The sequence below is a fragment of the Salvelinus alpinus genome, chromosome 23, assembly GCF_045679555.1.
Source record: "Salvelinus alpinus chromosome 23, SLU_Salpinus.1, whole genome shotgun sequence".
Taxonomy (NCBI): Eukaryota; Metazoa; Chordata; class Actinopteri; order Salmoniformes; family Salmonidae; genus Salvelinus; species Salvelinus alpinus.
In genome coordinates this window covers 18555664-18572750 of record NC_092108.1, presented here as the reverse complement: position 1 = coordinate 18572750, position 17087 = coordinate 18555664, and the positions used below count along the sequence as shown (strand labels likewise).

The following is a 17087-nucleotide window of genomic DNA, read 5'->3' as shown; positions in this document are numbered from 1 at the left end:
CCTTCTCTGTCTGTCTCACTCTCTCCCCTACCTCTCACTCCTCCCCTTCTCTGTCTGTCTCACTCTCTCCCCCTACCTCTCTCTCCTCACCTTCTCTGTCTGTCTCACTCTCTCCCCTACCTCTCACTCCTCCCCTTCTCTGTCTGTCTCACTCTCTCCCCCTACCTCTCTCCCCTCCTCGCTCTCTGTCTCACTCTCTCCCCCTACCTCTCTCTCCTCCCATTCTCTGTCTGTCTCTCTCTCCCCTCCTCGCTCTCTGTCTCTACCTCTTTCCCCCTACCTCTCTCTCCTCCCATTCTCTGTCTGTCTCATTCTTTCCCCCTACTTCTCTCTCCTCTCTCTCCCCTTTGTATTTTCCCTGTTGTTTACCTTTTCCTCTACTGGAAATCCATCTTTTCCCAATGGACTCCGACACATCCTCTGAGGGAAGCTGTGGGAAGCTATGAGAATAGCATTAAATGGTAGAGATTTCATTCAATTAAATTGAGTTTCTTGCTGTTTTTTTTCTCATGTTGTGTTTTTCCCTCTCTCGCTCTTCCTCCAGGCCCCAGTGCCACCCTGTTGCTCCTGTCGCCACTGCAGCCCCTCTCCCACTCCTCCTCCTCCTCCCTCACGCTACACATTCCCCTGGTGTTAAGGGATGGGACGTCTGGCCTGACCTCCACCGGGACGGTCACTGTGTCCATCTGCCCCTGCCTGAGAGGAGGGGCCCGGGCTGGGGAGAAGGAGAGACAGGAGAGGCAGACGGAGGGAGACTGGGAGTGGGAGAGAGAGACGGTGTGTGTCCCACAGCAGTCTACCTCCCCCTCCCCTGGGCTCAGCACTGCCGCCCTGCTGGCCATCTTGGCCTGTGTCGCCACTCTGCTGGGTAAATATACTGTACAACAGTGTTACTCAATCCTGGTCTCAGAGACCCAGATCCACAGGTTGTGCAAGCTTTCATTACAACCCAACACTATCACACGTGATTCAAGACTTGATGATTAGTTGATTAGTAATTTTACTGGGAAACACAAACCCAACTAACATTACATTGGCATTTGACTGGGAATGGCACACTTTATTACCAATGTGATTGGTCTAGTCCAGTACACAATGCATGTCTATATGACTATCTGGCTATGGCTCAATGTCAATTACAGATTTTAGCACGCAGGACAGACATATGATATACCAACACTCTCTCTCTCTCTCTCTCTCGCTCTCTCTCTCTGACTCCCTCCCTCCCTCCGTCTCTCCTCCCTCCAGCAGTCAGTGCCTTGTCCCTGTCCCTGCGACGTCAGAAGCGGGACTCTCTGTCTCCCCTGGAGGAGGACGATGTTAGGGAGAACATCATCACCTACGATGACGAGGGAGGAGGCGAGGCTGACACGGCCGCCTTTGACATCGCAGCGCTCCAGAGCGCCCCCCACAGCTCACGCAGGGGATACCGCACTCTGGACAGCAGGAACATGTGAGTGTGTGTGGTGTGGGTGCAGTGTGTTTGTGTGTGTGTGTGTGTTTAATTGAAAGCTATGCTGTGCAAAAACGTACCCAAACAAAACTCCAGTCCTCAAGAGTTTTCTAAGACTGTATTGATCCACTTAGGTCATTGATTGCCTCAAAACTCCTTGCTCTAATCAGCCTCTTAGCTAAAAAAAAATAAAGAGGAAAACTATTACACTTTATTAGACACTTTGTTGGGCATCACCTACTTCCCCTACAACATTATCCACAGTGCTGAGTGAGATTATCTGTCTATACTGTGCAATCCCTCATTGGTGGGTGCTCCTATGTAAAGCTGCTATAACATGTTGTCTAGCCTTGTCACACCCTATCTTCTGTCCCCCAGACGCTACTCCCAGCACGTCCAGGACAAGGCCCGTGCATACAACTGGGCCCAGAACCCAGCCCTGGACCCGGCCTACTCCGGCCCTGGAGGGCCCCTGTACGGCCGCCTCTGCTACAGCAGCCACACCCTGCCAGTTCTCCGACGTACTCCAGGGGGCCAGTTTGAGCCGGGCTTGGCTGAGCTGGCCTACCGCTTCCCTGGGGGCCACCCAGACCACTCTCTGGTCATCCAGAATCAGGGGGCCATGGTGGGGGCCCTGGAGCCAGGGGCCGTGTACGTAGGGCCAGCTGAAATGAGCAGCAGAGAGAGTAGAGACGGAACAGGCCCACAGAGCGGGGTTAGCACCTCAGATGGAGGGACGCCACGGACCAATAACAGCCAGGAGAGGGGTGGAGAGGGAGGAGCTATGAGCAACTGTACAGAGAACAGTAGTGAGCAGCAGAACCACAGTCAGGACTCGGTGGACTGGGTAAGAGACCGACACCGTATATGACAATAAGTGAATGAATGAACGAACCAATGTGTTATCATTTGAAGTGATTTTAACACTGCTGATTACTGAGAGCAGACAATAGTGAATATTTATTATTTTTTATGTTTTGCTTTTGGAAGATTTCTGTCTTTTTCATTTTTAACGTTTTGTCTGTTGATTTCCTCCTCCCTCTTCATCCCCCTCTCTGTCACAGTGTTAGCTCGTTTTAGTTATTAACCTGCTTCTCTTACCTTCTAAACTCTGTTTCTCTTTCACTCTCTCTATCTTGCTTGTTCATTGTGTGTCTGTCTATTCTCATCCTGTCTCTCTGTCTTTTGCTTTCTTCCTTCTCGTTGTCTCCTTTCTCTCCCCGTTTCTTACATTTGCCCTTTTATTTACTCTCCGGCTTTCTGCTTTAATTGTTTCCCCGATTCATCTCTCCATTCGCTCCTTTTACAATTCTCTCAACCTCAACATCACCTCTTGTTATCCTTTATATTCTACATCCACTTAACAGCACCGTTCCCTGTCCCTGTCCCGGACTGACCCTCCTCCTCCTCCTTGTTCCCCTGCCCTGTCCCGGACTGACCCTCCTCCTTCTCCCCGTCCCCTGCAGGTCCAGTCTGAGACCCTCTCCCGAGAGAGGGAGCACACGCTGGTCCTGACCCGTTCCGGCTCCATGGCTGGCCAGAGTCACGGTGGCGCCTGGGTGTGTGATTCAGCCACCCTGCCCATGGCGGGTCGCAGGGCCTTCCGCGCCGGCCTGTCCCCCAAACGCACTGGCTCTGGTTCAGCTGAACCAGAATCCTCTGGTGGTGGATGTGGTGGTGGAGGGCCTGGAACCAACTGCCCAGACGGCCAGTCTCAGCAGTCAGCCGCCCGCAACTATGCCAGCATCCTGCAGGGGGAGGCAGCGGGACAGAGGCATGATTACCCCGGGAGCCTGGGGAGGGGAGGGCTAGAGATGGGAAGCAACTTTGTGGTGGCCAGGCCGGACAGGGAGGGTGGAGGGATATCTCTGACCGGGACTTCTTGCGGGGGGATGTACCCAGAAGGGTTCATGGCTGACTGGCGGGACAGGGTGGGTATTGGGGCATACGTTTTAGGAAGGAGGGATATGACCCCTCAGATGCTGCCCTTCCCAGGTCAGGCCAGGGGCGCATACGGGGGCATCATGGGGTACGGGGCAGGGTGGGTCCAAGGGATGGAGGCGAGGAGAGGGTGTCCAGTACCAGGTGGTCACTCCTTGGCCCTCAGGGTGGGTGAGTTCCTCCGCCTGCGTCTGGCTCAGGTCACCTTTGACCCCTCACAGCCGCCCTATGATTCGGTGCAGGTGTACGGGCTGGAGGGTACAGGGTCACGTGCAGGCTCCCTCAGCTCACTGGAGAGTGAGGGAGAAAAGGATGCAGAGAAGGAGGAGTGGGGAGGAGGGTTGGAGGAGTGGGGTCCGCAGTTTCAGGAACTAGCCAAGCTGTTCCAAGATAGGGAGAAAGATCAAGTGGAGGAGAAGGAGGTAAGGAACAACAAAAAAGAGGATTTAAAAGAGGAGGGGGAGAAAGAGGAGCGCTCTGGAGATGAGAAGAAAGACTGAGAGGGAGAAGGAAAAGGAGAGAGAATGAAGGAGGGGTAAAAGGCAAGCAGAGCTAGAGTAATGGGAGGAGAAGTCAAAGGAGAGAGAGATGAAGAGGGAGAGTAATAAAAAGAGACAGAGAAAAATGAGCCCAGGGAAGGTGAGGGCATGGGAGGGAAGGGGAGGGCATGGGAGGGTAGGGAGTGATTGATGTAATTTAAAGCAATAAGTGTTGAAAGGTACTGAGGCAATGCGCATGGTGTTTCTCCACTGAGCAGCAACAATTTGTTAATTGGTCTGGACAAAGAAAAACAACCTAAACATCCAAGAAAGAATTTCAAGCAAGACAATACATTCAACTAGGGTACCACACAGAAGTGATATAATATGAACAAGACAGAGATAGAGAGGAAAGAGATCGAGAGGGAGAGAGAAACTGAGTGTACAGAAACTGTTGCATTTATTTGAACTGCAGAGGCAGAAAAGTTAATAATTCAACTCACTACTGAAAACTATGAATAATTTAAAACCTTTAAAAATATTATTTTCTCTCTAACACATCACTGGAAAATAGACATTGTGAAAAATGTAAATGATTTAGGGATATGATCTTCCCTGGCTTAGCTGAGAGTTATGTTGTTTACACACACACACACACACACACACACACACACACACACACACACACACACACACACACACACACACACACACACACACACACACACACACACACACACACACACACACACACACACACACACACACTCGTGTTATCAGGCATTGATTGTATAGTAAATCACTATTGGGGCCTAGTGAGAGCATTGGGCCAGTAACCGAAAGGTTCTGGATTGAATCCCCGAGCTGACAAGGTGAACATCTGTTGTTCTGCCCCTGAACAGGGCAGTTAACCCACTGTTCCCTGGTAGGCCGTCATTGAAAATAAGAATTTGTTCTTAACTGACTTGCCTAGTTAAATAAAGGTTAAATAAAACTAAAGCAAAAGTATTACAAGATGTATTGATTCTGCGTATAAAGTGATGAAAAATAAATCTCTTCTAAGTCTGTATGTAGGGAGGAGAGGAGAGACATTTGTAAATGTTTTATGCAAAACCTCGCCCTATTAAATCAACATTTCTTGAGGACCAAGTCTGCATGATTTTAGCACAATCTTAACCAAACGCCAACCAATTCACACTCTGAACATGTTTAACTGTCCAATCCATAACTTCCATTTATCAGTGAAGAGTTGTGTCAGAATGGAAACCAGCAGACCCAGTGAACAGAAATGACTGGGGTAGTGACTGGGGTAGTGACTGGGGTTGTGATTGTGGTAGTGACTGCGGTAGTGACTGGGGTAGTGAGGTCTGGATGAGGATGAGCTGGTTTTCAGCTGGAATGCACTTTTTTACTGTGTGACGTTCAATACTAGACTATGAATAATGTCAAATAATAAAGTTGGTGTCTATGGGAAATAACTAATGTTCTACTCTATGTATATGCATTTGTAAATATCACAGATTACAATTGTTAAAAGTGAAGATACTTGTGTAAAAAAAACAAGTGTAAAAAAAACTGTCACGTTCAAACGGAGCACTTTTGAGACTAGACCTGACCTGGATTAATTTTAGAACGGACTTGACCTGACCTTAACTGGACAGCACCATGTATTTTACATTAGGGCAGACCACTCTATAGAGTCGTGTGCTAAACCCAGGTTCTCATGGAAAAGCCAAGTATTAAATAAAATACATTAGTGCTCTGTCTTTAACCTGGCAAAAAGTGTTGTAGCCTACAGAACATGCTCACTAGTTGTCCTCTACAGCCATGCATCTGACTACAACCTAAAAGCCTTGCATGCAAGGTTATGTGAGGTAGATTTCCAAGCCAGCATTTCAGCGGTAGACCAGCATTTAGATGAATTGCATTTCAATGGAACACCATTGAACTGGACCATGAAAACTCTCCAATTCAATTGTCACAATCCCTGAATTGACTGGAGTTGTAATGGAAATGACCCCAAAGAATATATTTATAGCTATTGCTCACAAAGAATATATATATAGCTATTGCTCACCCCAGAAATGAATGTGGAACATTTTACGGGGACACAAAGCAGCCCACAGAGACTGCTGTCAGCTTGTACTTTATGTACCATCTCCAAAAGTTTTGCACTGTTAACTTAACATTGGCTCAGGTTGTGACAAACCCCCTGGTGAAAAGAGAAAGTCTACACAATCACCATAGAGACCACACTCACTTCCCCATACCTGAGCCACAATCTCTACAACCCTGACCCCATTCACACTGTGTGAGGTCCTGTTGGAATACTAAAAGAAATACACCCTACCTTCATTTACATTGACATTTTAGACATTTAGCAGAGGCTCTTATCCAGAGCGACCTACAGTAATTAGTGCATACATTTTTCATACTTTTTCGTATTGTCGTCCATTCCTAAGCGTGATCTCTGATTAGTCAAGGCTTTGAAAGGGAACCCTTACTTTCACCTTTTGAAATTGTGTCAGATCAGTGATAATTAATTCAAGGATGGGAGGAAGACAGGATGCATTTTGAATGTATTCAAACAGGGTCGAGGCTGCTGAGGGGAGGACGGCTCATAATATTGTCTGGAATGGAGCGAATGGAATCAAACACATATTTCTGGGGTTTTCATGTGTTTGATACCATTCCATTCACTCCATTCCAGCCATTATTATGAGCTGTCCTCTCAGCAGCCTCCACCTGAGTCAAAACCCACTCAGGGAATAACCACACACCTGTAAAACAACTTCATACGCTGTGCAGTATGCTATGTAGTTCACGCCTCGCCGGCTAAGTTGCAAAATAAATGTACACATACATGTTATTCAATCTTTTCCCCACACCGCTCGAGCATGTGAATGGGCGTCTGCGTAGCCAAGCGCTAAAATAGAACTTGCTACACGCGCTGCAAGTACCATCGTTATATCAGGATGACACAAACTCACGTGGTTTATTGAAAGATATTAATCAAATAGAACTAAAACCTATCTAGGTTTCCCTTTTTATCTGTGGATTAATCGCCGTTGTAGAGAAACACATGATTTTTGTATGATCTGGGTCAAAATTTGACAAAGAACCAGCTAAAATGGGGACCATATGCATGATCAGGTAAAAATAACAACCCAATGTTCATCTCCCAGGACAAAACTGCTAGCAACAGCTATCTAGCTTAATGTCCATGACCGTCTCATGTCTGTTTTGACCTGTCCCCAAGTTAATATAGTTGGTGCACAGTTGGTTTTTGTTATTTTAACATGCGTGTTATGGTCACATCTGGTGGGGATATACAAAATCAACATGTGTATGATGGCACACGCGGAGCGCGTGGCCGGTGTAGTCAGCATGTAAGTCAGAGTGATGCTTCCGCTGATTGATCTAAATCTGGAGAGGCCTTGGCTTGGAGTGGTGCTGTCACTAAACTACTTGATTGAACTGATTGTCACCTCCGGAGAAAAGGGAAGGAATCACCAAATTGGTCCAATCAAGGCATGATTAGTTGAATCAGTCGCCTCCAGACGCAGCGACACTCCAGGACCAGAGCTTACAATTCCTGGTTAACTTTAAAAAAAAATATTCAGAGTCAGAAAGGAAAGTCAGATTGTCAGGAGATTTCTCAAGCTGTTTACCAAGACCATTAAATCCTAGTAAAAATATAGTGCATTGTAATTGCAGGTCCTGACATAGCTACATGTAGTGTTTCAGGGGTGTGTGGTTCTATTCTTTGTTTGTTCTGGAGGGTGGAAGGTGAACTTTGAACCTCACCAGACAACCCCAGGTTTGTCTCCCTGTGGGGCTTCATCGCTCCTGCACGATGTTGATAAAATTCCACGATGGCGTGCTGAATAAAGTGTATTTATTACTCTGTTGTATTTTTCCTTTTCTTTTTTGTAAATTTTAATAAAAAAGGATGTGTCTCAAAGAGATGAGTCCTGCCTGGCAGGTGGTCTTTTCTTCATGTTCTCTCCAATGAAACAATCTCACTAATCTTATTTGTATTACCTTTGAAAGTGTGTGTGTGGGTGTGTGAGAGAGAGTGTGAGACAGTGTGTGCATGTGTGTAGGTGTATGTGACTGTGGGTTGAGTTAGCAACGTAAAAAGTATTTGAAATCTCTTCAGAACCAGAGATAGAAACACCTTGTCTGTTCTGATTGGCTCCACTCTAGACAGGGGATCGAAGGTCAATAAAGGAGGACAGATAGTTCTGGAGCTACCACACAATTTCAGAAGATACAAGATACTTTTCTGCTTGTTCGCCCGGTGACAAATGGACATTGTGAGCTCAGGAGGGCTGCCAAAAATGGCCAGGAAATAGAACAAACCTGACAGGGTGCACTGAACGTGATAATGTACATTTACAAAACCCACAGCACTCCTAGGCTAGCAGAATGACAGTGATTCCCCTGTGTTGAAAAACACAATGTGGAGAATGATTTATTTTCAAAAGTAACACTAATACAATGGATTATTTTTGTTTACTTATATTATTTTTTTTTCGAAGGGACTTTGTTTAGATTTGATTGGATTCAAGTATGCGTGCCCAAGTCAGGAGACAGGAACTAAGAGAAATACTCTATTATTAAATAATATTATTCTAATTGTATTATATAAATTCTACAAAAGGGATTGTAATAACAACTGACAGTATACAGTTCACTGAAATGTAAATTCATATTATATTGTAATAATACCATATAAACGCAGCTCAGTACAGGTTTTAACTGTATTTGATTCTCAGGAATGTACTGTAATGCCTAAAGGGGATTCTCAGGAATGTACTGTAATGCCTAAAGGGGATTCTCAGGAATGTACTGTAATGCCTGAAGGGGATTCTCAGTAATGTACTGGAAGGCCTAACGGAGATTCTCAGGAATGTACTGTAATGCCTAAAGGGGATTCTCGGGAATGTACTGTGATACCTAAAGGAGATTCTCAGGAATGTACTGGAAGGGCTAAAGGAGATTCTCAGGAATGTACTGTAAGGGCTAAAGGGGATTCGCAAGAATGTACTGTAATGCCTGAAGGAGATTCTTGAAAACACGAGGAACCAAACAAAACACTATTATGCTGTACATCAGTAATTAAATGATCTGTGTTCAATTCATATGAATGGACACACTTATGACAAAACTCTAAATCAAACCAATAAATAGTCTATGTGTCACGTTCGTCGTAATGTGGAAGAGAGGAGGACCAAGACGCAGCGTGAAGTGAATACATTCTTCTATTTATTTAAGAAGAAACACTAACCAAACTAATACAAAACAACAAAACGAATGTGACGCTATATATAACAGTGCAGACACAGGCAACTAACACATAGACAATAACCCACGAAATACCCAACGGAATATGGCTGCCTAAATATGGTTCCCAATCAGAGACAACGATAAACAACTGCCTCTAATTGAGAACCAATCTAGGCAACCATAGACCTACAAACACCTAGACTTGACAAAACACATACATCCCCCATGTCACACCCTGACCTAACCAAAATAATAAAGAAAACAAAGATAACTAAGGTCAGGGCGTGACACTATGGATCAAGTTTCAAGTCAATTTTACCATCTGAGTGTGGCACTCTGACTGCAGGGCTGTTCACTCAGATGAAACGCTGCCTGCAGTAATACTGTACTAAAGGTGGAAAGGTTCCCTGTCAGAACAATAACAGCAATTATTAACCTGAATAATAGATAATAGTGAACTAATAACAGAGCTGGGCTGGAATGGGCCTGGGAAGCAGTGCAGTGCTGCAGGGGCAAGGAAGGCTACGCAAGCCCTCTGATATACTGTACACTACACTACACACAGTGCTGCAGGATTACATCACAGAGCGCAGGGCTGGTGTGTGTTCAGCGGGAAGCCACTACATGGAGATTCCTCATTCTGTTTGATCCTAACTGACACACTGAATCCCCCATAGCTACAGTACTGTGTGTGTGTGTGTGTGTGTGTGTGTGTGTGTGTGTGTGTGTGTGTGTGTGTGTGTGTGTGTGTGTGTGTGTGTGTGTGTGTGTGTGTGTGTGTGTGTGTGTGTGTGTGTGTGTGTGTGTGTGTGTGTGTGTGTGTGATAACAGCCTCTGATGGTATCTGTGTAAACAAATAAATATTTACAAAATGTTGTTATTTTAACTTGGGGTGGAAACACAGTAAGTCACACAAACTTCCTGTCCTTAAGACAAGTACAGCATTTAACCCTATCTTTTCCTTGCTGTTTCTCTCTCCCTCTCCCCATATTCTCTCTCCCTCTCTCTCTCTCTCTCATTCTCATTCTGTTACACTGGCTGCTCTGTGTTCAGTGGCTCGTTTGAAGTAGAAAATTAAATCTTCATTAACAATCTTAATTAGACTTTGATCTCCCAACAGTATGTCGACAGATAATCTATAGTGTAACGGGAAGACAGGGGTAGGGGTGGGGGGCTAAGGAGGCAATCAGAGAATGAGAGCTTTGGGGCTAGCTAGTTAGTTACACAGGAAGAACTAGGCCTACTCTCCAAAGGCAATGAGATGAGAAAGGATGGGGAGCACCAGAGTCATGGTAATGAGATGTATACAAGCATTCAGACTGGGATGATGCAAAATGTATTGTTAATGTGTGATATATTCTGAACTCAATTATTGGATTATTTGCTACCTTCTGTTTATCCAGTATTCAAAATAAAAGAAAGCATTATTTTGCAAATGTTTTGTTCAAATGACTGCTTGTATTGCTTTTCAGTGACGTGATGTTAGCTGAGGGGACATTATATTTTATCATGCATACAGTACATAAGCATAAAGCAATTCTCCAATACTAGTTTGAAGAAACTTTATGTCCTCAGACAAAAAACTAACAGCTATATAAAATATAATAAATGATTCTAATATAACGTATGATATAACGTATGATTGTAATATAAAAGCTACCCACAACATACTCACCTTACTGTGTATCCACTTCCTAAATGTCATCTACATTCAGAGTAGAAGCTCATAGGTTACAAGCAGACTGAGTGGAGCTGACTGGGCTTTGCCTAGGGGAAAACCTGTGAGCTAAAATGAAACAAAGACATCCTCTGTGCTCTAAATATGACTGGTACAACTACAGACAACATCTACATGGAACTCCTATGGGAGATAGCGTAAGGCAGAAATCTATATTTATGAGTTTACCTGAGTCCTGATGTTGTCTACATTATAGAGAACATCAATGAATATGACCCCAGAATGTTTCTAAACTGTAAGAGCAGTAGATAATGTCGGGGGGGGGGTATTTATCAGAGTAGCTGCCTGGGAGTGGTGCTGCTATTTGTACATTTTTATAAAAAAGGATGTGTCTCAAAGAGATGAGTCCTGCCTGGCAGGTGGTCTTTTCTTCATGTTCTCTCCAATGAAACAATCTCACTAATCTTATTTGTATTACCTTTGAAAGTGTGTGTGTGGGTGTGTATCTTTTTGTGTGCGTGTGTGTTTCTCTGTGTGTGTGTGTGTGTGTGTGTGTGTGTGCTTGTGATTCTGGCTCAATTTGCACAGCTGATTAGAGAGAAAACACGTTGACAGGGAAACTGTAAACTGCCACCAATATACACGCACAGGGCCTACTGTAAAATTGGTTCGTTAACAAAATAAATGACTGGAATAATAACTAATAAAAGGATATTGTATCCTCTCTATTCAAGGGTGTCTGAGATTTGTTCTCTGTAGTGTTTCGTATGACAAGGAGCATGAAATAATGATAATGGTAGGAAGACACAGAAATACATGCATTGTACTTCATGGTTCGTTTAATGTGACTGTCCAATGTTTGAACACATAAATAATAGATTGAATACAATAAGGTAGATCAGGTGACTGTGAATATGTCATACAATAATGGAATGGAACTGTTGTGTAAGCATTCTTGTTCTGCGTCACTATTTGTCAAAAATTATGATTTTAATGTGCTCAGAGGAGGATAACGCTTTTGAACCTGACACACCAGTGACACCACCACCAAAGTAAATCACGTATGCACTTACCCATTGTAAGGAGCATTAGCAGCATCCGTAACTTAATTCAAACCGATTTCAAATACCACATCCATTACATGTGTTGCTACTGCCACCTGGTGGGGGTGAGATGAAGACTTCATGAAGGCCTTGCTAAAGTAATATTCTGTGTGTGTGTACTGTTCATAATGCATTTTCATCAATATGTTTTATGTGACTGGGCTGTCAATGATCACGTTATCTTCTGTTACAATCATATGTGTGTAGGCTGGAACTTTGCTTTGGAAACATGATCTAAACATCATTTTGACTTCTTTTGACTGTTAATTTTTTCAAAACAGATCTGAACATGTTTTTTTTAAATCAAAATCTTACAAACAGACTCAAAAAGGAAGATCCCATGATGTGAGAAACTGAAAAGCACAATTTTATGATGCTTCAAATTTTTTCATACTGTCCTGCGTTTTATGTTTGAATGTGTGTGTGTGTGTGTGTGTGAAAACCTTGTGAAGACTTACAGAAAACGTTTGACCTCTGTCATTGCCAACAAAGGGTATATAACAAAGTATTGAGATAAACTTTTGTTATTGACCAAATACTTATTTTCCACCATAATTTGCAAATAAATTCATTAAAAATCCTACAATGTGATTTTCTGGATTTTTTTTCTCATTTTGTCAGGTGTTAACAGGTGTTAATTGAAAGTGCATTTGTGGAATTTCTGTCCTTCTTAATGCATTTGAGCTATTCAGTTGTGTTGTGACAATGTAGGGGGGTATACAGAAGATAGCTCTATTTGGTAAAAGACCAAGTCCATATTATGGCAAGAACAGCTCAAATAAGCAAAGAGAAATGACAGTCCATCATTACTTTAAGACATGAAGGTCAGTCAATACTGACAATTTCAAGAACTTTGAAAGTTTCTTCAAGTGCAGTCGCAAAAACCATCAAGCGCTATGATGAAAGTGGCTCTCATGAGGACTGCAACAGGAAAGGAAGACCCAAAGTTACCTCTGCTGCAGAGGATAAGTTCATTAGAGTTACTAGCCTCAGAAATTGCAGCCCAAATGTTTTTTTTCAGAGTTCAAGTAACAGTAATCTCAAAATCAACTGTTCAAAGGAGACTGTGTGAATCAGGCCTTCATGGTTGAATTCCTGCAAAGAAACCACTACTAAAGGACACCAATAAGAAGAAGAGACTTGTTTGGGCCAAGAAACACAAGCAAGGAACATTAGACGAGTGGAAATTTGTCCTTTGGTCTGGAGTCCATATTTGAGATTTTTGGTTTCAACCGGCGTGTCTTTGCGAGACACAGTGTGGGTGAACGAATGATCTCTGCATGTGTATTTCCCACTGTAACGCGTGGAGGAGAAGGTGTTATGGTGTGTGGGTGCTTTGCTGGTGACACTGTCTGCGATGTATTTAGAATACTTTTTGGGGGGATTTATTACACTTTTTTGGTTACTACATGATTCCATATGTGTAATTTCATAGTTTCGATGTCTTCACTATTATTCTACAATGTAGAAAATAGTAAAAATGAAGAAAAACCCTTGAATGAGTAGGTGTTCTAAAACTTTTGACTGGTAGTGTACATTGTGTCAAGCTGGGTAAAGGACAAACTGGGAATGGTTACATCTATGAAAGTGTAGAGAAGTGGAATTGATTAGATTTTTTGTGTATCCGCCGCCCACAGGAAGCGGGCGCTTCGAGTCATGTGTCTCAACCTGTGTCGTGCTTTGCTCTCTGGAGCAGGCCGCTGTTCAAAGGTGTGATCAGTGGGGTAACGTTGAGTGTAGAGGTGGATCAAATGAAAAATAATATTCCTGGTTATTGTGACGCTCACCGTTTGGTGAGACATAGACCCGGAGGCAATGGCATAACTGAGAATAACCTGTCTGTCTTGTTGAGCTTTGACACGGAGCTTCTACCTGATAAGGTCATGTTAGGTAGTATTTGTTATTCTGTGAGGGACTTTGTTCCGAACCCGGTAGAGTGCTTTAGGTGCCAAGGATTCTGACATGTTTCAGCAATGTGCAGAAGGGAGATCCCATGATGTGAGAAATGTGCAGGAGGGCATCGTCGGAGGGAGTGTACAGTTAGGATAGAGATAACATTGTGTGTCAATTGTGGGATCTGAAGTACCCTGAGAGAGACAGGTTGAGATTGCCAGAGTTTGAGTGGGGCAGAAAGTTTCCTATGCTGAGGCAGTGAAGAGAGCAGAGGCGAGTGAGTTAACTGGGAGCCCCCATGTGAGTAGGCCTGAAGAGAGAGATCGAGAGAGGATTCATTTTAGTAGGGTTGGATTTCTTGCATTTATAGCCATGGTGATCAACTGCACTGCACTGATGGAGTGTAAATCATAGAAGATAGATGTGGTAGTTGCAGCAGCAGATAAATATTTGGGTGTGAGAGTGATAAGGGAATTTATATGTTTAAGGTAATGACTAAAGAATTCCACCCTGAAACATAATTATTAGATTATGTAACATGTATAAGAATAATTAGACTAACGTAATTATTAGACTATGTAAAATGTATTAAGAATAATTAGACTAAAGTCCAATAAGGTTTGGTCGAGGCAAGTAAGGGAGAGAAATGTGTGTGTGACTAAGAAAACACAGAGGACAATTAAACTATACATGACCTCACCTGGTTAGAACTTTGAAAAACCTACGACAGGAAAGAGACACTGTCAAGGTCCCTCTAATCTCGGGAGGGAGGGAACGGTATGGAACTTCCAGCTTGGTAGTGCTATACGAGGAATGTGGACTGTGGGGAGAGATACAGCCCACCTACTGTTTGTGTGTGTGTATGTGCGAGGAAGTAGGTGGGGGTGAGGGTTATAAAATGACATGTCTTTGCATTTTTGGACTTTAGAACGTTCTCTGAATAAACTTTACGGATCTTTTGCAGAAGCTGAGTCTTTGCCTAATTATTATTAAACCCAGGGTCTTACAAACCTCGGGATTGGTCAAAGCCTAATTAATTGCTTAGTTATCATCATTGGGATTGAAAATTCTTGTGACAGAGAGATTTTAGTGCAGAAGATCTACAGGAAGTTTTGAGAGAAGTGGTTCCATCCTCCCAGGCCAACAGCCTGGTGTAGGATTGTTTAGGGCCAAAGTAGTGGGATGAGTGGTGGGTTTTTGCGGATAGTGTATAGGTGGATGGTGGTGCAATTTAGGTTTTCCCATCAAAAGTTGTAGTGGAAGACAAGGACTGGTCCAATAATGCATTTCTTATTGGACTGCGTTTTTTGGACAAGGAGATTCATTTGGGAATTCTTTTGATTGAGTGTGTGGACAGGTGTCTTTTATACAGGTAACGAGTTCAAACAGGTGCAGTTAATACAGGTAATGAGTGGAGAACAGGAGGGCTTCTTAAAGAAAAACGAACAGGTCTGTGAGAGCCGGAATTCTTACTGGTTGGTAGGTGATCAAATACTTATGTCATGCAATAAAATGCAAATTAATTACTTAAAAATCATAAAATGTGATTTTCTGGATTTTTGTTTTAGATTCCGTCTCTCACAGTTGAAGTGTACCTATGATAAAAATTACCTCTACATGCTTTGTAAGTAGGAAAACCTGCAAAATCGTCAGTGTATCAAATACTTGTTCTCCCCACTGTATGTAAATAAGGTATTTACAGAAATAAATAAATATATATATACATTTGCAAAAAATTCTAAAAACCTGTTTTCGCTTTGTCACGATGGGGTATTGCGTGTAGATTGATGAGGAAAAACATTTATTTAATACATTTTAGAATAAGGCTGTAACGTAACAAATATGGGAAAAGGGATACTTTCCGAATGCACTGTATCTGGTGTACTATGGTCTTAGACATTGTGACGGCCCTGAATTTTCTGAACCGTCTCAGTGCTTCTCCTTCCAATAGGACGCTTCCCCTTTAATTCCCAATTAAATAGTGCTTCTCCTAATAGGGCGATTCCCCTTTAATTCCCCATTAAATAGCCAGCATCAGCTGCGCAAAGGTGAAGTTGTGATTGAGACATGAATGAGGATTGTGTGCTACCCTCAGTTCATGAAGCTTCGCTATTACATTTGTTTTGTTGCCTTAAAGTGTGTTTTGTAGCCTTATAGCGAGTTTACCCAGGATTGGATCCACTCTGTGCGTCTGTGGACTACACCTCTCTGTTCTTCGTGGCCTTTTCTCCGCTGGAGATATGTTGGCAGATTGGATTGTATGACTGACCGACTGACTACTTTTTGTACATGGTATTTCATTTGTTTTGGGGTGATGTATACTGTGATTTATGTAGTTGTGAGGATGTATTAGTCTTTGATACGCTTTATAGTTGTGTTGTAAAATAAGTGTTATTTTCAGTGTATGAATAATACTGGGTTTACGCTATGGACAAACGTTGCGTGACTAAGGTCACTTGAGTCCCTGAACTTATTTACCGGGCTGGACTCTTTTTATGCCCGAGGTACAGGACATTTCTAAATGAACATAAGCGCATTATTTGTTATATTGTTGTGTGTGTGATCATTTATGTTAATACAACCACGCAAAAGAATACACTTGTTTGAAGTTCTTTCCAATGTTTTAAGGGGTTTATGAAAAGTATATTTCCATCCTGACTTTTACATAAGTCCTTTGTATTGGTGTGACTTGACGGACCAGATGGGACTCATTCCCTCCCAAACCAAAAGGAGAAACCAATGTTTTCTCTGGTAGCCAGGGATTGTGGGTTCGAGTCCAATCTGGGGTGCCATTTTTTATGTAACGGTTTTGACTTGAGGTTATTTATAGGGGTGCCAGGTAGGTTGTGCCTACCAGAGAAAACATTGGTTTCTCCTTTTGGTTTGGGAGGGAATGAGTCCCATCTGGTCCGTCAAGTCACACCAATACAAAGGACTTATGTAAAAGTCAGGATGGAAATATGCGTCCTATTGGAAGGAGAAGCACTGAGACGGTTCAGAAAATTCAGGGCCGTCACAACATGCTCTCACTAACCCTCATCTTTTCTCTTTCTCTGTCTCTCCTTCCGGAGGGCCTGAAGCTCTTGACCGCAACTGAGGACACCCTGGCCTGACACCTGGCAGGCTCAGAACACATGCTCAGAAGCCTCCTGTTAGGCCGGTACATTTCCTAGCGACAATAGTCCTTGTAGTGCTTCTGCCATGAAGTCTTGGAGCCCCAAAAACTTCTCGGCTGCAGATAATGATTT

At 43.3% G+C, this 17087-nt stretch overlaps 1 protein-coding gene across 3 annotated transcripts in view; it reads left to right on the top strand.

Annotated features, from left to right (window-relative positions):
• LOC139550442 (uncharacterized) overlaps positions 1-7844 on the top strand; it is a 230799-nt gene extending 222955 nt beyond the window's left edge. Inside the window, exons 11-14 of one of the 3 annotated variants that reach the window (XM_071361346.1) lie at positions 545-868; positions 1252-1453; positions 1802-2300; positions 2920-7844. In XM_071361346.1, the coding sequence (XP_071217447.1) occupies positions 545-868; positions 1252-1453; positions 1802-2300; positions 2920-3894 (2000 nt within the window). In that variant the 3' untranslated portion in view covers positions 3895-7844. Of the gene's footprint in view, positions 1-544; positions 869-1248; positions 1454-1801; positions 2301-2919 lie in introns of all 3 variants that reach the window. The other 2 variants (XM_071361347.1, XM_071361345.1) reach the window with 2 other exon arrangements.
• Positions 7845-17087: the final 9243 nt, after the last annotated feature.